A 19,433-nucleotide genomic window follows, 5' to 3' on the forward strand; every position below is an offset into this window, starting at 1 on the left:
TTTGGGTGCTTTTCTCTGCTGCATTGGTCCTTTCTGCAGCTCCCTCTGTGGGAGGGCTGTGCCTGGCCCTGTGCCCAGCTCTGCCCCCTGCCTGGTGACTATTTACTGCTCAGAGCCACAGGCTTGTTCCTGGGCCTGGTTCAGTCCCTGCTGCTGCTGGTTGAGTGTGACACGGCCTAGGTGTGTCAGCCTGCACCCAGGGCATTTCTGTGTCACACTCCTGAGCTCCCTGGCTGTGGGTCCGGTTCTCCTGCCCAGTGCAGCCCATGGCAAGCAGAGCCTTGCACATGTGCATCGTACTGCACCTTTGTGTGACGGATGGGAACAGAAACCTGAGCCTCAGAGGCTGGGAACTGAGGCAGCTGAGGGATGGGTTTGCTCGGTTTTCGTACGTTTGTAGAGGAAAGTGTGAAGTGTTTAAATCCATGTCAAGCATCCAGTGCAACCCCAAAACATACTGGAGCCAGAGGTGACAATGGATTTCCATGAAGAAAACCATCCAAACAGGGGCACCTGGGAGAGCTTCATCTGCAGTCAAGTGTTCCACCACTGAGCCAGGCTCTCTATCACTGGAAAATGGTGAGAGGTTTGTTATTATGCAGAGGGCGCTCCAGCTTTCCTAGCAGCAACGTGCCTCTGACTATATGACTGGGAAAGGGATTGTTGGAAATTGTGCTGCCAGAGCAGTTTAAAAGGTGTGTGACACTGTGAAAGTGTTGAACCCCAAACTCTACATGGATTAAATGTCACTGGTACGGGCATGTTCAATGCATCCCAGCACCTTCTTACTGAAAACAGTGCGCTCATATTGTCACGAGGGCTGACGTGTTAGCACTGCAAAAGCTCTGCTGTCCAGCACCTCAGGGAACCAGGCTGCTGGGTCACCACCTGTGCCAGGTAGAGAAGTTACTGACACTGACCGCAAACCCAACTATATCTGATTGATTGGTGGGTGTCCTGCAGTAGGTTTTTTCCTCGTTCTTTGTAACCACTGATGTTGCTCCAAGTGGCTGGGAGAGAACTGTCCCACGTATGCCGGTAATCTGCCCCACTGAGGGGCTGTAACTCTGAGTGGGAGAAGCCAGGTCAGCGGGGGACAAGCTGTAACATGCACAGGGAGAAATAAAGTTTTATCAAACCCTGTCTGTGCGTTTGTGAAACCACTCTGGGTTCAGGGAGGGAAAGGAGCTGGGAAAACAGCGTTTGATCTGAAGGAGACTCAAGATCAATGACTGCAAAGGGCTGGTTAAGGGGGTGTAGCTCAGTGGTAGAGCATTTGACTGCAGATCAAGAGGCCCTTGGTTCAAATCCAAGCACTCCCTTTGAAAGATGGTTACTGACCTCCCTGTTTCCAACACACTCTGGTTTCCCTTTCTATGGGAATTCTTTAAACAGAGCTGAAGCCTCAACAATTGCTGCTGCTAACACACATAAACCTGGCAGTAGATAGTGACATGAGCAATGTTGGGCCTCATACCTATAAAGAGGTCAATGAAACGCAAGGCATTCAGGCCTGTGTATCTGTGAAGCTTTAAGTGCATGTAGAGAGGATGTTGATTACTCTGTGAATTCACAGCCAGGGCTGTTGAGTCCTCCCCCACCCACATCCTCCTCTACAATCACCACCAGCCTTTCCAGTCTCTCCTTCTCCACCAGTTCTCTCCAGGCTGGTCACTTTCAGAGAAAAATGAAGCTGCCTCCTCACTCTGGAGTTGCAGCGAGAGGGGCGGAGATGGACGTCTGACGAGGAGAGCAGGGGAAGTGGAGCGGGAAGCAGTGTCCTGAGAGGTGAAAGAGCAGGAGGGGGGCAAGGAGTGCAGGGGAGCAGCCTGCCAAGAGTCAGAGGTGCTCAGAAAGGGCTTAAACTGCAGGTTCCATGGTGCAATGATTGGCACTCAGGACTCTGAGCTCAGCTCTCAGGGGGACCTGTGTGTGGTTTGTGATACATCTCTGTCAGGGCTGGGCTTCTTTCTCCCCAGCTGCCCCTGTGTGAGGGCTTCTCCCTCCTGCCTGCTGAATTGGTTCCCCTGCAGCTGGGTCTCTGCTTGGGCTGGTTCACCAACGTTTCTGTAATGCATTGGGGCCCCAGAAATGTCCTGTCTGGTTGGAGATACAGGAGGACCTGTGGCTGGTGCTGCAGGCTGACCTGTTGCTGTCAGAGGCAGAGTGGGGAGTGTGACATTCACTCATTCACTCTCTCAGGGCAATGATCTGCCCCTTCCCCAGCTCTGCACAGCCCAGCCCAGCCCAGCAGCTGGGAGAGACCACAGCCCCTGAGTCAGCTGTGGGGACAGACCCTTCCCTTACAAGCAACTGGCCATGTCCCTGTCTCCAGCTGAGTCACAACCGCCCTTTTGCCTGTGCCTGGTTGAAGCACCATATCCCCCAGGTGTGTTTGAGTCCCTGCTCAGCTGGGGTGAGTGTGGTACTGTGGGGCTGACACAGGGGACAGGCTGGGCTCTATGGGGGATAATTAAACCATCCCACCCCACCTTTACACCGTTAGGTTGTGCTTGGAGTCTGCCCAGCAGAGGAGCTGGAACCCAGCAGGGCCAGGCATGGGGTGCGTAGGTGTATAGGCTGGCCTGGAACCAGAGGTTGGTGAGCCTGAGTGCTGCGTGTGCAATACAGCACCTCATTGCAATTCACAGATCTGACTCATTTCCATGCCCCTTTTCCAGCAGGTGGCTAGTGTAGGTGAGCCTCAGCTGTGGCCTCACCAGTTCTGAATCAAGAGGGGGATAACAAAGTCTCTGGTTCTGCAAGAAACTCTCCTGCCAAGGCCCCCCAAGATGCTTTTAGCTTCGCTGGCTCCAAGGGCACAACGTTGACTCACCTACCTCCACTGTTGCTGAACCCCTCAGCCAAAACAAGGCTAAAGAGAGAGTATGTGTCAGGAGTGGGATTTGAACCCACGTCTCTCTACAGAGACCAGATTACTGAAAAGATATCATCTTAAGTCTGGCGCCTTAGACCACTCGACCATCCTGACAAAGACAGAAGAGAAAGCCCTGTGATTCACATACAAGTTTCTCTTTGAACCTGGTGACTGTCTGGTGCTGGCTGTTCCACAGCACCCACCCAGGGGCTGGTCACCTCCCCTGTCTGGCTGTGTCTACACTTGCCCAAAACTTTGAAATGTCTATGCAAATGGCCATTTCGAAGTTCCCCAATGAAGTCATGAAATATGTATTCAGCACCTCATTAGAATGCTGGCAGCCGTGGAACTTCGAAATTGGCACAGCTCACCGCCACACGGCTCATCCAGACAGGGCTTCTTTTCAAGAGGACCCCGGCTACTTCGAAATCCCCTGATTCCAAACAGCAGATGAGAATAAGGGGATATTGAACTGACCGGGGTCCTTTTGAAAAGGAGCCCCATTTGGACGAGCCCCATGGCGGGGAGCCGTGTCAATTTTGAAGTGTCGCAGCTGTTGGCATTCTAATGAGGCGCTGAATATGTATTTCAGCACTCCTTAGTAAACTTTGAAATGGCTATTTGCATGGCTATTTCAAAGTTTTGGGCTCATGTCGACATGGCCTCTTTGTCTCTTCAGAGCCCTGAAACTTGCTGACTCAGTGAAAGTTGAACTTTCTGACTCCTGGCCCAGCCCGCTCAACACAAACCTTTTCCTGGGCCACCAGCCAACCACCCCGATGACAAATGCATTTTGTTTTTTGCTTCCAAATACCTCAAACACTAAATTATTCACATTACAGTATTAGGTCTCTAAGAGAAGGGGGGGTTGTAATAATTCATATGAAAGGAGTTATTAGTAATAAAAACAAAAATAATTAAACAGATTAAGAGGTTTAACTTTTTACCAAACTTCCTTACAAATAAAGCAAAACATGAATTTATGTCCAAAAGGGGGGTGAGGGTGGGGGGTTCCTTTGCCCCTTGCCCCCCATGGCACTAAAGGGAAGGAGGAGCAGGGCCAGAATCCAAAGTCAGGGAAAGTGGGAGGAAGGAAGGTCCCCAGGCTGGAGCCCAGTCGCCTTCCCTCCTCTAGGCACCTGGTGCAGGGAGCAGCTGGTGCTCACAGCTCCAAGGAGAGACTTAAAAGCCATGGAGCAGCTGAGAGTCAGGCAAGAGGAGGGGAGGACCATGCCCATGCCTGGACTGCAGACAGCCATACAGACCATACCAGGGCACACGTGTATCCTCATCCATATATATTTATATATATATATATATAAACTCTGTAGTTTCGACACACCCTAAATAATCCCACACTGTGACTGGTTGTAATCAGGAATTTGTCTTTACACATTGCCAGTTCACCACCGCTGTTATTCCCCAGGGCAGAGGTTTTCCAGCTTTGCCTGCACTACAGAGTTATTTCAGAATAGCTTATTTCAGAATTATTCCTCCCAAATAAGCCATTTGATAAGAACCCCTTCACACGCCAAGGAAGCCCCGGCATAAACAAAACCTATTGGAAAACAACAAGTCCACACACAAGACAGCCTAGTTCAGATTAGAGCCCTTGAAGCACACTGGCGCTATGGCGATACAGCAGCATTATTTTGGAATAAACTATTCTTTGAAAGAGCCCCACTTACCTGTCCATACAGCCCCTATTCTCTCTCTTGGAATAGGCACTATTTCTCGTAGAATGAGGTTTAAAGACCTCAAAAAAAGCCATCCACTATTTCTAAATTAGTTCAGTAACCTGCCCGGCTGTCTCAGGCTGTGTCTGCACTGGCTCCCATCTTGGAAGGGAGCATGGGAAATAGGGTGTTGGGAGATTACTAACGAAGCGCTGTGATGCATATGCAGCACTTCATTAAGATAATTCTCTCCCCCCAGCCCCACGGACAACTTTTAAGCTGCAAACTTGGAAGTGCCAGCTTGTCTCTCGCAGTGGCTAACCTGCCGGTACTTCAAAGTGCCTGGGCTACTTCAAAGCAATGGCAGCTTAGCCGTGGCTGCACACAAGCTGCTAACAAGGTGCTGAGCCTGATTAAAGATGGCCCAGCCCTGCCCCAGAGCCAGGGCTGCTACACAGACTGTGTGTGCCCTCCCCTGATGTAGGGGTTGAGCCTGACTAATGAACTGTGGCCCTGCCCTTACACCTTGACTGCCTATGTGGGATGTGGCCAATCCTGTCCCAGGGCCAGGGTCCATATTCTGCCCACCTGCAGCCCCGTTAAGGAGGACTGGGCCCTTTGGAGACAGCTGCCTGCCCAGAACCAGGCAGGCCTGCTCCACCCCAGATGGGGCACACCCCTGGCCCACACCTCTGCAATCAGTTTTAAGCAATTTGCCCTGCTTTGGCTCTCTCAGCTGTGCCCAGAGAATCCTCCTGTATGACAGACTCATGAAGAGAGAGACCCAGTGTATCCAGAGGCTCCTGGCCTCCCCATCCTCGTGCCCTGTGGGCTGCCCTGGGGGCAGGGGATTCTCAGCCCAGGTTAGGTTGCATTGGCCGGGATAGCTCGGGGTGGCTGATTCAATACACTTCATGAGAGCGTGTGATGGGGTTCAGGGGTCCCCCTGCACTGCACCCCGTCCACTGGCAGGAGTGACACTCACTCAGCAGGTACAACAGGAGGTTTATTAGGCAACAGATGCCCAGCTTCTCACAGAAGCGACAGTACAGCAGCCAGAGACAGTCCTTCCAGCCCATCCTGGGGAGAAGACCCCGAGGGGTCTCATCCAGACAAAAGGGGAGTCAGAAGCCAGACAGTGGCAGTTTCTACCACCCAGAGGGGCTGCCACAGTGAACAGGAGGGGTGTAGTCACTGGCAGGAACATCTCTTGACAGAGCTGATGCTCGAGCTGAGCCATCCAGAAACAAGTGGCTGTTGCATTACACTGAGCAAATGAACAGAGGAAAAGAACCCTGAAACTGTCTGGATCAGCTATTACACAACAATAGAACAAGGGCTTGTCTGGGAGTTGAACCCAGGACCTCTCCCACCCGAAGGGAGAATCATACCCCTAGACCAACAAGCCCTGCTTGAAAAATTAAGCACTGGGCTTTCCACAGAATCAGGTTTCAATAAACCCCAAGTGCTCTGATAAATCCTACACTTAACTTCACCTTTCCAAGGTCATTTCCAAGCTCTCCTCACAGCTTTGGAGCAAGAAACCAACTACACACTCAGGACAGATCACAAACCACACTGTGTGTAAGAAAAATATAGGCAACGCAAGGTCAGGGACAGCAACAAACACACTCTTTGGGGGGGAGCATCAGGGAGTTCAACTCAAGACTTCTTGCTCCCTGAGCAACACTTGGCCTTGCAAAACAAATCCGGCTTCTGACAAAAAGCGAACGTCACTTCTCACAATTTTAGACAAAATTAAAACCAAACAGCCCCACACACCAGCTGCACCTGGCTTCACCTTGCCCAGGACTTCCCCACACTCCCTCCTGGTTAGAGTGAGATTCACCAGCTCAGGGGGCTGGTGCGGCTGGGCTCAGTCCTTCACCACTCTTTACCTGCCTGGTCCATGTGACTCCACCCAGAACAAGCTCAGCTTGCTCCCATGCATTACAAGATCCAAACTCCATCAAAGCTGGGCAGGCCCAGGAGTTGGGGCTGGCAGGGAGTCAGGTGTGTGCACAGAGCTGAGCTTCATCTGGTGTTTAAAAGGAGGAAGCAGAAAGAGCAGTGAGACGACTAAAGAAAAACAAAAGCCCTGGAAATGATAAGCTCGTGGGAGAGATGATCAAATACAGCAGGGGCTTCTGGAGGGAGCGTTTCCTTCTGTAAGATCCCCGTGGGCCGCGCGTCTGAACGTGTGTTTTGGAGTTTGGAAGAGCTTCTTCTGGGCTCCCAATCATGCGCCCATGTGCTAATGAGGTACAGAACATTTCCATCCATGCCCCATTCGCATCTCCTGGACAGCTCATTATTACGCCACTTCTGGAAGCAGCGGCACGTGAAGACAGAGACGCAGGATCCCCCCAGGCAGGGGCTGCACCCACGGGCTGTCTCTGTTCTGACACAGCCTGTGGCAGGGCCCAAGACCTCAGTGGGTGACAAACAGTGCAGAGGGAGGGGGAGGCCGGGTGCCAGGGGGGACGGGTGGCAGGTGTGAGGGGGAACCCGACCAGGGCTTGTGGCTGAGGGAGGAGGGGAAAAGGGCAGTGGGGGGGGTCGGCAGGGTCTGAGGGGACAAGGGGATCAGAGCACTGGGGAGGGGTGGGAGAGACAGGATCTGAGGGACACACTGCAGGGCCCAGGACAGCTGGCAAGGGGCAGCCGGGGCTGCGGGAACCCCCAGCTGGGCTCAGAGCAGTGGGGGATGGGTGAGAGAGTCTGAAAGGGGAGGCCAGGCTGGTGGGGGAGGGGAGGAAATCTCATTCAGTGGCCAGGGGCCCTGCAGCTGCCTGTTGCTCATTTCCAAGGTCCTGCTCTGCAGGCCGGCGAGCTCAGTGCTTTGAGCATTGGCCTGTTCAACCCAGGGGGGTGAGCTCAGCCCTTGAGGGGAGCCATTTAGGAGTCTGGGGCAAATGGGTCTGTCTACAACCCTGCCCTCCTTCAAAGGGAGGCTGGTGAGCAGGGCGTGAGGACGTCATCAATGAAGTGCTGTGCTGCATACGCAGCACCTCATTCAGCTAATTCTCCCCCGCCCCCGGCAACTCCAAAGTGTTAAACTCCTCCAAACTTTGAGGACTCAGGGGACTTTGGGGTACCCCAGGCAGTGCAAAGTACGGGCAGGTGAGCCCCAGCTACACACCAGCCGACACTAAAGAGTTGCTGGTGGGGGGGAATTAGCTTAACGAAGCGCTGCCTGTGCAGCACAGCACTTCATTAACAATCTCCCTACACCCTACGTAACATGCTCCCTTCCAAGTAGGGAGGGAGAGGTAGTGTAGACAAGCCCTATATAGAGATAAAAAAAAATAATGCCTGTCAGGGAAGGTGTTAGGTCCTGCCAGGAGGGCAGAGGACTGGATTTAATGACCTCCTGAGGTCCCTTACACTTCCGTGACATGTGTATCCTCATACGTATATATATATATATATATATATATATATATATATATATATATATATATATAAACTCTGTAGTGTCCACACACCCAAAATAATCCCACACTGTGACTGGTTGTAATCAGGAATTTGTCTTTACACATTGCCAGTTCACCACCGCTGTTATTCCCCAGGGCAGAGGTTTTCCAGGTTTGTCTGCACTACAGAGTTATTTCAGAACAGCTTATTTCAGAATTATTCCTCCCAAATAAGCCATTTGATAATAACGCCTTCACGCACCAAGGAAGGCCCAGAATAAACAAAACCTATTGGAAAACAGCACGTCCCCACACAAGACAGCCTAGTTCAGATTAGAGCCCTTGAAGCACACTGGCGCTATGGCGATACAGCAGCATTATTTCGGAATAAACTATTCTTTGAAAGAGCCCCAGTTACCTGTCCATACAGCCCCATTCTCTCTTTTGGAATAGGCACTATTCCTAGTAGAATGAGGTTTAAAGACCTCAAAAAAAGCCATCCACTATTTCTAAATTCGTTCAGTAACCTGCCCGGGTATCTCAGGCTGTGTCTGCACTGGCTCCCATCTTGGAAGGGAGCATGGGAAATAGGGTGTTGGGAGATTACTAATGAAGTGCTGTAATGCAAATGCAGCACTTCATTAAGCTAATTCTCTCTCCTCCCCGCACCCCCCCGCGCAACTTTGAAGCTACAAACTTGGAAGTGCCAGCTTGTCTGTCACAGTGAGTAACCCGCCGGTACTTCAAAGTGCCTGGGCTACTTCAAAGCAAAGGCAGGTTAGCCGTGGCTGCTCACAAGCTGCTAACAAGGTGCTGAGCCTGATTAAAGGTGGCCCAGCCCTGCCCCAGATCCAGGGCTGCTACACAGACTGTGTGTGCCCTGCCCTGCTGAAGGGGTTGAGCCTGACTAATCAACTGTGACCCTGCCCTGACCTAGGGCTGGGGCTTACATCTTGACTGCCTAAGTGGGATGTGGCCAATCCTGCCTCAGGGCCAGGGCCCATATTCTGCCCACCTGCAGCCCAGATAAGGAGGACTGGGCCCTATGGGGACTGCTGCCTGCCCAGAACAAGGCAGGGCTGAGAGTTGGGGAGGTCTTGTGGCCTGCTCCACCCCAGTTGGGGCACACCCTGGCCCACACCGGGACACACTGTGTTAGCATTTTGCCCTGGTTTGGCTTTCTCAGCTGTGCCCAGACAATCCTCCTGTATGACAGACTGATGAAGAGAGACACCCAGTGTATCCAGAGGCTCCTGGCCTCCCCCTCCCAGTGCCCCCTGGGCTGCCTCGGGGGCAGGGGCTTCTTGGCCCAGGTTAGGTAGCATTGGCCAAGATAACTCAGGGTGGCTAATTCAATATACTGCACAAGTGTGGGAGAAGGGGTGTCATTGCCTGTGAGCTCTCCCTGGGCCTCTTCCCTGCAGCAGTGAGGTCCTGGGTGTTTTCCTCACTCTCAGCCACTCTCTCCCAGCTGGACACCCAAAGCTCCTGCCTCACAGACCAGCTCTGGGCTTTGGCTGTGGAGGGAGGAACCAGTCATCACATGGCATCTCCACCCAGGTGCAGCTGGTGGCTTCCAGGACAGGAGAGACCAGGCCAGGCTCAGTCAGGGCCCCTGCGTTAGCTCAGTGGGTTTATTGAGGCCAGAGGCACAGCTGACAGCACGGTCACTGGAAAAGCCTGGCCCAGGGCTCTTGGCGCAGGGCTGGGAGCATCTCACCAAGGAAGAACTTTCCCTTCCCAGTTCACAAAGCCTCCATTGTCCTTCTCGCAGAGCGTGGAGAGCATGTGCAGCATCCCTCTGACACTCGCCTCCACCGTCACTGGGGCCTGTGGGTGGGGGAAGCAGAGTGAGGTGAGGGAGCTGACTTTGGGAGCATCCCAGGACCCCAGGGGCCCAGAGACAGGACCAAGTTGAGCCCTTGGCCCAGTTGGAGTTCCCTTGAACTGTCCCTCCCCTGAGTGGCATGAATTTTCTTGTGTGTCCAAAGGCAGGGGGTGTGCAAAACACAGCTGTGTTGTGATGCATGACCTTCACCCTGGTGCATGTAACACAATTCATGCTGTGGGAATGGGGCCAAGGGGTGTGAGTGGGGGAGGGGCTCTGGGCTGGGACAGAGGGTTGGGATGCAGGAGTGTGAGGGCTCTGCCTGGGAGTTTGGGCTTTAGGGAAATGCTGGAAATTAGTGATTTGGGCTACCAGAAGATGTGGAAGGTGCTCAGGACTGGGGGGTGGGTGTGAGGATGGGGGTCCCCGATCTGGGCTGGGGAGCTGGAGTGGGTTTCAGCTCTTGGCTAGAGAGTGGTAAGTTGAAGTTGTCCAGAGTCCAGGATGGGCTTTGGGCTTTGGGGGTAAATGAAGATACTGGGTGGAGAGCACAGACATGACTGCATGCAAGTACCTGTGAGCTGGTGCCCATAAAAACCCCAGAGCAGCAGGAGCAGCAGCTCTGCTCACCTTCACTCGGGGATGCCAGCAGCTTGAGGAACCAAGCAAGCGGCAGCAGGAGGTTGGAAGCCCAGAGCACAGCATGGAATCCCTGAGGGCCTCTGAGTGGGACACGATCCCTCCACGCAGGGCAGAGGCGGAGGGCAGGATGGGTTCCAGCACAGCCATTACCCCTACAATAAACATCTGCTCCTAACACTTGGCAATCACTGTCCTCTCCGAGCGAGGCACCTACCTGGATGGAGTCAGAATTCCCCATGTCTGTCTGCACCCAGCCAGGATGGACAGCGACACTCAGGATCCCGTCTCCACCATACCCCAAGGCCTGGCACTTGGTGAGCATGTTCAGAGCAGCCTGCAGGTGAGACACCATGAGCAGAGACAGCAGAGTGTGTGGGAGGGAATGAGCCTTGTAGGAAACGACCCACCCTCCCGAAGGGAGGGATGGGAGAGACAGAGAGACAAAGGTGTGAGAGCAGAGCTCCTTTTGTTTTTGTCCTTCTATGTGCAGAATAAACTTTATGTGCACTGAAGCATGTGTGGATGGCACCCACCAATGAAAACACACGCTGCCGGCTGCGTGCGCTCTGCTGATCACCTGGGTGGCATGTGAGTTTTTCCAGGATGGCTGCCCAAGTACTCAGCCTGTCAGAAACACTAGTGAGAAGAAAACACTCGTGGGAGCTGCAGTCTCTGATGGGCTCAATGAGGACAGCAAGCCACCGAGATGCAGGTGTGGCTGCACTCTGATGAGCCACTGATGCTGACAGGCCTGCAGTGAGCCGTGACAGGTGAGCACACATGAGAGCTGTGCTGAGGCCGCTCTCTGTTATGCAGGATCTGGGCAGTTAGAGGAAAGTGGAAATGTGACATCGATGCTCCTTTGGGGTACCCGACATTTGAGCCAGACGCAGCAAGGATCTGACCCCCTTGAGTTGAACTGGGGATGGTCTCAAAATGGGGTATGTCCACCCCAGGGGGGATAGAATTCATAGCTCCGCAGTGACCTTCCCTGAGCTAAGACTGGCTGGACGGGGGCTGAGCTGCCCTGGCCCCTCAGAGTGTGAGGATTTCTCCAGCGGGATACAGGCACAACAGAAAGTTCCTCACCGGATGGGAACTCTGATCTGAAGCCCAAGTGAATTGCAGGCAGACAAAAATCTGCCAGCCCTGCCCAGCACAGCGCTGGAGGCTGGAGTGGTGGCAGTAGGATGGGGAACAAGGGGAAGACACCGACTGACAGGGGTTTGTGCAAGTAGCAGACCCAGGCAGCAGTCCGGCCCTGCTGGGTGTGCCCTGTACCTTGCTGCAGCGATAGGAGATGACTTGTCCCAGATGCCAGAGGTAGAGATTCCGGATGGAGCCAGCCTCGCTGGACATGTTGACGATGGCCGCCTTGCTGCAGCTCAGTCCTGTCTGGGGGCTTCCCTGGGCAGCCTGCTTCAGCAAGGGCAGGAAGGCCTGGGCAGTGGGGAGAGCAGAGCAGCCGTGAGGTCAGAAAAGGAACCAGCCTCGTGCTCGTGAGACAAGCCACTAGAATGCGGTGGGTCTCTGCTCTTTCCCCTGAAACCCAGCCCCCGGCCAGGCCAGAAGTAGGAGCCCCACACAGGCAGGTGTGGGGAGCTGTGGACCCTGCTCATGCCCAGGTAGGAGCCCAGAATGACCCAACTCATGTTCCCGCCTTCAGAGTCCCCATCCAGGGCAGATAGATGGGGGGTCTGCGGCTCCCCACAGCTGCCCACATGGCTCTGAGCATGGCCCAGCTGCAGCTCCTCAGCTGTGAGTCTTTGCTGGGCAAGGCTGCAAGCCAGAGCCAGGGCAGGGGAAGAGTCATGTGGACATCTCTGGGAACCCCCCCTATATCCTGAGCAGGAGGCCCCGGGATCAGGGACTCAGGCTGGATGTTGCTCCCCCACCTGCCTACCCTGGGCAGGTCAATGGTTTGAGTTGCCCAGCCAGGCTACAGCTTGTGGCTTGGCCAGGAGCCAGGGTGTGTGGGGAGAGGAGGGGAAGGATGAGGACCAGGGAGGGCACAGAGCCTCCCCACAGCCCTGCCGGGGTTGGAAGAATCTCTTTCCTCTGCTCTGAGGCATCTCCCCACCAGCTGCCCTTGGCGTGAAGCTAACTGGTCTGTGCCGGCTCCGCAGCAGGTGCCTGAACCCCCCGGCCTCTGGCCACACAAGCCCTGACTCCCCGGCCTGTTCCACACTCGGTCTCTGTACACAGGCCAGTGACAGACCCACCCAGCGTGGAGCCCTCCGAGCCTGTCCTGCCCCCCCCAGCCCCTTGTGCGCTGCCACTTGCAGCTCGTATGGCACCTGGAGTGAGCCCACTTGGGGCCATCAGTCTGCTGAGCACCAGCAGAGATGGGTGTGTAGTGAACACACGGGGAAGCTCATTTTTTGGGCTGTCGAGTTTGTGCCAGTTCCTGCCGCCACTCAGACCCAGGTGCCCATTTGTGAGCCTCATGGGCTGCCCAGGGTGTCCAGGGGCTTTACAGAGATGCTCACAAGCACTCGGTGCCTTTGGTAAAAGAGGGAACCAGCCCTGATAGCCCCTTCCTGCTGCTTATCCCACTGGGGACTATTTGTCAAGGAGAAAGGACACGTTTCTGTCCTCACAGTTCGAAGGGCCGTAGTTCCTGGCTGTGGACCTACGTCCATGAGCCCCAGCCCGGCCAGCCAGAGACCATCTCGCAGCTCCGTGCTGCAGTCACCCTCAGCCCCGGAGCAGACAGATGCCCCTCTGCCGGCTGGGCCACATCTGAGGGGATGGGGAGAGAGTCCTCTTAAGGCCACACATAGTGGTGGGACTGGGGAGACAGAGGTCTCTCAAGTAAGGGAACTGGGGCTTCATGAATGATGCTGTCCTTGCACTGATGCTCTGGGTGTGAAAAGTGAGGGATTGAAGCAGTGTGTGTGCAGAGCCAGGGCCATGCAGGGATCTGGGGTGAGGTTTCATTTCTGAGAGGTTCAAGTCCCTCAATACACTTGCAGCCTTTGTGTTCCCAGCCAAGGCCCCATATTGACCCAGTGACCCAAACCCAGGGAAGGGAGGACTCCTGGCCCAAGCACTGTCAAACCCTGGTGCATCTGGCCACGTGCTCTCTGTCAGGGCCCTTACCTGGCTCACCAGCAAGGGCCCCGTCACATTGGTCGCGTACACCAGGGCCATGTCCTCTGGTGTCTCTGACTCCAGTGTGTTCAACTTCACTATCCCAGCGTTGTTTATCAGCAGATTGAGCCCCGAGCCTTTCAGGTGTGTCTCAACTCTGGCTGCCGCCGCCTTGATGCTGGCTGGTTCTGTGACATCTACAGCGACAGAGCAGGGGGTCAAGAGCATGATTCCTCCTCTCCGATGTCACCCCCACCAGAGCACAGCCCCCTGGGCCAGAGGGCTTCTTCCATTGGGCTCAGAGGTGGGAGAGGGGTTGGGGAAAGGAGGTGGGGGTTGGGGACTGCTGCTGGGTCCAGGCATGGGGAGCTGTGCTGGAGCAACAAGAGGAAAAGCTAGTTCAGAGAGACAATTATGATCAGTTCCTTGGACAATCTGAGTAGCCCAGAAAATGGAAATGTGCTGGAGTCGGTGATTAGTTCATACGCGCGGAGTTGATCTCACTTAGACAAAGGAAGTGGATGATTTAGAATTGCTTGTGATGCATTGTAGGTGAGAGAAGTCCCCAGCTGGACGTGCAGGGCTCCATCCCAGAGGTGGGAATGCCAGACAGAGCTGCCCATGTGTGACTCTCACAGGAGGAACCTGCCACATGGTGGTCCTGGGGCTTTCCAGCCTCTCCAGAGCCAACCAACCCTGCCAGAATTTCCACTCACACCTGCCTCCTCTGGGGCTGGTGAAGGTATCAATGAGCTCTCAGCGATTATTGACTCTGGTCCTGTTCTCCTCACTGGGACTGGGTGAACCTGGGAGGGGGGATGCAGAGGGGGATAGGAACAGGAAGAACATGCTGCAGGGAGATGGAACCTCAGCTCTGGGCCTGGGGCCGGGCACCCACCCAGCGCAATGATCACCAGGTTCGGATGTTTGGCCTCCAGCTTCCGCAATTCCTGAAAAAGAATGAAGTAAATGGTTATTGACATTGGGCCCATGCCCAGGGCCATGCTGGGCAGGATCCAGATCCCCACTGACCCTGGGAACCAAGTCAATGTCTTAACTGCTTTTCTCCACCAAGCCTCCTTGTACAACAACCTGCCCTGGTTTCTGTACCAGTAGGAGGCTTCTAATTGCCCCTGAGCATTTCCAGTGCCATTGTCTAACTCAGTGTGATGGAGTCTGGGACACAAATCACTTCCCCATCATTCATGGGGACTGGGAGGAGGCTTTTGGAGGTCAGTTCCCCCAGGGGAGGTAAGGGGGGTTCCCCCCAGCCGCTGGGATCTGGCAGTGTCTCAAGTTCTCAGGAGTTGGTTGTGAGTGGGGATTTTGTCAGCTGTGGAAGGAGCTGGTGCCATGACCCAGAAGTTACTCAGAATCTGCAGTTCTCCAGGCTGGGTGTGGGAGCAGAGCTGAGAAGACAGAGGACCTGAGGTAGTGGCAGACAAGGGAGGTGTCAGACTCATGAATTAGGCTCACTGGAGGCTGGTGGGACTGGGTATTGCTGTGCTATAGTCATTATTCACCTATGCTGGGCAAGACGATCCACAGCCCCTGGGTCGGTGCCCCAGGCTCACCAAATGCTGCCACATCCTCACTGCTCTGGGACCTGAGCTGCCAGGTGTAGAGGGTTTGGGGTGCAACTGTGCACCTTCGAGCTGGAGAAGGGTCTGCAGTCATTGCCTGCTCCAGTGTGTGGGTCTCAGCCCCAAGTGCTGCAACACTGGAAGCCCCTTGCGCAGCTTCTGCTTCCCCCTCCAGCTACTGCTAACTCCACCCCCCTTGCCCCGTTCTCACCTGCATTTGCTCCCCTGCTGGGTCCTGGCAGGTGGCAAAGACCCACTCTGGTGGGTTGGAGTTCCCCAGAAGCTGCTTGATCAGTTCCAGGCCGATTCCTTGATTGGCCCCTGTCACCAGAACACTGCGGAGATTTAAACCAGCCATGGCACCTCCCTGCCTCTACTCAGTGAGAGCTGCACTAGTCAGAGCCCTGAGTTCCCTGCCTGCTCACAGCTGGGGTTATGGAATGATACATCCAGGGAAATAACTCTGCTGCTATCAGGTGACAAAACAGAAAGTGCTCCAATACGCCAGACCTTATTTGTCTATTTGTTACTCCTCCTCTCAGGTGAGCGGGTTGGTCGGTTTGGTTTGGTTTGCTACTTACTCATGTTTTGGTGCAGGGCCAATCAACTTCTGGCTGCCTTCCTGTGCAGAAGGGCAACACCACTGCGGTGACCGTGCTGTGACCGAGGAGTCACTGCAATGAAGATCCATTTTCCACAGCTCTCAGAGGTGCTGTACGCAGAAGAGGGAGAAAGTGGGACTGGGTGAAGGACTGTAAGATTATGTAGATGGAGGCCAGGATTTTGCAGTAGAGTTCTGTGGCTTGTTGATTTTGGCTCCAAAGCGGAGGGCAAGGCTGTGCACGGCTAAGGATGTAGACGTGTATTTGTAGAGGCAATGACAATGGGTCAGGTGCCTGTACCCAGCCCCGCTAGAGCTGGAGAAGATCTTACACTGTTGCAAGAGACAAGGTCGGGTTCTTCTCAAGGAGTCTCTTCCACAATCCAAGGCAGCACTTTCCCGAGAGTGACCATGTTTCCGTTTGCTGAATATGGGACACCTGTAAAATTCCTCAAGTTTGAGCAAGTTCAGTTGGATTCCAGCAGAACGCAGCCTGCAGGGTCACACGCCCAGCCCAGATTTTTGTCAGGGTTCCCATCAGAATGTGCCCAGCAGCAATTTTTGTAATGTGTGTGGGAGGAAAGGGACAGGAGCTGCTTCCAGCCACAGCATATGGGGTGGGTGGGAGGGATGACTTGGCCCTTGTCTTTGCAGAGCTCTTCTTTTCTCCCCACCCTCCGCTGAGGCTGGAAACAAGTTGTCCTTTCTCGTCTGCACAGAGTCAAAAGGCAGCAAAGAGCTCCAGGCTGCTGCTGTGCACCGACATAAGCCAGCCAGCTCCTGTCCCCAGCTCCAGTGTGGACAGGCATTCTGTCTGTACTGTCCGTGCGCCTGGATCATTTCTGTGTTTCCAGTTTCCATACGCTGCTTTCCAGGTTGGGTCTATCACAGAGGCGGCATATTGCCTTCTGCCCTGGAAATGATCCCGTGTGCTGATTCTCAGCCAGTCATTCCCAGGCTGCTCTGTGGAGCACTGGTGCTGCAGGCAATGGGAATGGTTGTTCTGGGAAAGAATTTCCATGTGAGTGATGAACTCTTTCATATTCAAATTCGACACATTAACATGTGGTTTCACTCAGGATGCAAATTTTCTGAGATACTGTAGGGGCTCTTTTGCATACTTGGCTTCATCTAATTCTTGACTCCCCCCCCCGCGTTCCGCCCCCTTCTCTCTGATTTGCCTACATTGATAATGATTTTTTTCTGATTTGTCAACCTTGATGACTATTTTTGGTTCTCTGTGCCTTAAATATTAAGTGTGTTCTGCTATGGCTCTGGTCTGAAGAAGTGGGTCTGTCCCACGAAAGCTCACCTAATAAATTATTTTGTTAGTCTTTAAAGTGCTACTTTACTGCTTTTTTTGTTCCAAAGAGAGAAAGTTTAATTAAACTCCATTTGTAAAAGCACTCTGGACATGGGGAAGAATAGGAGCCGGGGAAGCCGGGTTTGTCCTGCACGGGTATGAAGATCAATGACTCAAAAGAGCGTGTCTGTCACTTGCATGCAGAGGAACGGCAAAGCCCAGGGCAGGAACAGGAGAGTGCTTGTGCTGCCAGCAGGAGAGAGCTCACTCCATCCGTCTCCTCAGGCTGAAGGCAGGTGGTAACAGGAGCCTTTTGGGTACCCACAGCTTTGAGTCTCTTCCTTTCCCACAGTGGCCTATTTTCAGGATCTGCTTCTTCTCAAGCAACCCCTTTCTCCTTCTCCACAGCCCAGCTTCTGTCTTATACAGGCAGGATGTGGGGCCACTTTAGCCTCTCTTTTGTAGGGGCTATGGGAGTGTGCCACTTCAGAAGATGCTGTGATGTGGGGGGTATGTGTGTGTGTTTATGTGAATGTCTCACAGAGGGTGTGGGGCTCCTGCTGGGGGTAAGTTGGCAACCAGGTAACACCTTTGTACTGCAGACAAAGGGGGAGGTCGAGCCCAAGGAGCTTAAATTGAAACTGGGAGGTGGGAAGCAGTTCGTCTGGGCTGGGAGGGAGAGAGACAAAGGAGGGGGCAAGGCCCCAGCTCTGGGGGCCCTCAGGGCCTCCTCTCACCAGCATGGATTGGACTGGCTGCCTCTGCCTGCTGTACTGACTCTTCTGTAAGATGCTGTGTCCTGTCAGCTAATAAACCTGCTGTTCTCCTGCTGAGTAAGAGTCACTCCTGCCTGCAGATGGGATGCAGAGCTTGGGGAAGCCTGAACCCCATGACAGATACAAATGAGGCAGTGATATGAATATGCAGCAATTCATTCACATGAAGCCAACCTCAGGCACTTCAAGAGCACCAGTGATGCACAATTGCTGAAGTGACCCTGTCTCATTTTAAAAGCCCACATTTTCATTTATCTTAAGATTGACAGTCAGGAAAAAGGGCTTTAGCCCAGCTAGAATTTGCACCCAGAATCCTTGGCTTCAGAGGCCCACGCCTTATCCATTAGGCCACTCAGGTAGGTAGAAGCAATAAGGGATAAATTTCTCTCTCAAAAACGTACGTTTCTTACCTTGGAAGACAAAACATTTGCTCTTTCCTTGTGTTTGTTCTTTCTTTGTTCAGAATCTGAGAAACGCCCTGAGACTAACTCTGCAGTAGCAACAAAGGAGTGACCCACACCCAGCTAGATGTTAAGTTACCATCCCTGGTCATTCACTAGGAAGGGACATGTAGGTGACAGGTTCACAATGGCCATGAAAGGCAGCTGCTCAATGGGCTGAACACCATGAGCTGCTTGGCTCTGAGACACACCGAGGATCTTTCTGGCACCCAGAGGAGCGTGTAAAGAAAGGGACATTGTCATGATCATTTCTCCTCTCCTCCTGTACCTACAATGAAGGCAGCAACAATATTGGAAAGACAAAGAAGCCTTTGACGTGGCCTAATCAGAAAAGCATCCCAGGAAGCACAAACTGCTAGAAGTTATGAGGAAGGGAAACCTTCCAATCTGGCTCAGCATGAGCACTTTTAGGAATTAGACCGGAATTTCTCTTTTCTTTCTCTTGTAACAGTTCTGGACTCCTGCACCAATATCACCTCGAAACACATGCAACTGATCTTTTTGTGGGGAATAAATCTCAGCTACTGGAGTTTTGATTGACATTTGGGGACTCTGTGCAAGGAAACGTGCAGGGAACTGGGCTTGTTGACCTCGTGAGGTCCCTTCCACTTCTAGTACTCTATGAAAGAGACTGGAGGATAGTCACCCCTTTGATTTACTGAGGGACTCATGAAGGAGCTCAGTCTGATAAGAGGGTCTACAGCTGTGTAATGTAAGCCTTTTGTCAGAATGAGTCGGCAGCAACCAGGGTCTGTTTCAACATCGAGGGGTCCCTTTTCATCCATTTCATTTAGAACTGGCTGAAGCCCCCACCCAGAAGCCTGGGAAATTTGCACAGCCCTGGGTGCCTCGCAGGGGCAATGCTTCCCCACTCACAAGCACAGAGTCTGAGTGTAGAAAATGAGCTTTTAATGAAAGAGGCAGAAAAGTCATATGGCATAAGCTTGGGAAAATACCACACCCAGAGTTCACAACCAAGCCTCAAGTAAGTATCCCAGCTCAAGCAGATGGAGCAGTGCCCTTTGCCTCTCAGGCTCAGCCGTCCTATACTGGAAAGAGCCAATCCACACACCCAAACTTTCTCCCTATCCACTTCAAATGCCCCACTTCCAAGTCTTCCCAGTCCGTGCACTCCCTGTCACATCACTTTCGACTTGTCTACACTCGCCCCTTCAT

The 19,433-nt window shown here is 53.5% G+C and overlaps 1 protein-coding gene and 3 non-coding genes across 4 annotated transcripts; 1 reads left to right on the plus strand and 3 right to left on the minus strand.

Annotated features, from left to right (window-relative positions):
- The first annotated feature begins 1,250 nt into the window (after positions 1 to 1,250).
- TRNAC-GCA (transfer RNA cysteine (anticodon GCA)) lies at positions 1,251 to 1,322 on the plus strand. Its single transcript has one exon. It is a non-coding gene; the product is annotated as a tRNA-Cys (tRNA).
- A 1,569-nt stretch (positions 1,323 to 2,891) lies between these two features.
- On the minus strand, positions 2,892 to 2,992 carry TRNAL-UAA (transfer RNA leucine (anticodon UAA)). Its single transcript is given in 2 exon segments — positions 2,892 to 2,937; positions 2,955 to 2,992. It is a non-coding gene; the product is annotated as a tRNA-Leu (tRNA).
- Positions 2,993 to 5,890: 2,898 nt separating this feature from the next.
- TRNAP-CGG (transfer RNA proline (anticodon CGG)) lies at positions 5,891 to 5,962 on the minus strand. Its single transcript has one exon. It is a non-coding gene; the product is annotated as a tRNA-Pro (tRNA).
- Positions 5,963 to 9,686: 3,724 nt separating this feature from the next.
- Positions 9,687 to 15,474, minus strand: LOC142005146 (C-signal-like). Its single transcript, XM_074982834.1, has 6 exons — positions 15,328 to 15,474; positions 14,432 to 14,483; positions 13,543 to 13,730; positions 11,722 to 11,880; positions 10,655 to 10,774; positions 9,687 to 9,800 (listed from the first exon to the last, which is right to left on the minus strand). Exons 1-6 carry the CDS (start codon positions 15,472 to 15,474, stop codon positions 9,687 to 9,689), a joined length of 780 nt encoding a protein of 259 aa, XP_074838935.1.
- Between the last annotated feature and the right edge of the window lie 3,959 nt (positions 15,475 to 19,433).

The sequence above is a fragment of the Carettochelys insculpta genome, chromosome 33 (assembly GCF_033958435.1).
Source record: "Carettochelys insculpta isolate YL-2023 chromosome 33, ASM3395843v1, whole genome shotgun sequence".
Taxonomy (NCBI): domain Eukaryota; kingdom Metazoa; phylum Chordata; order Testudines; family Carettochelyidae; genus Carettochelys; species Carettochelys insculpta.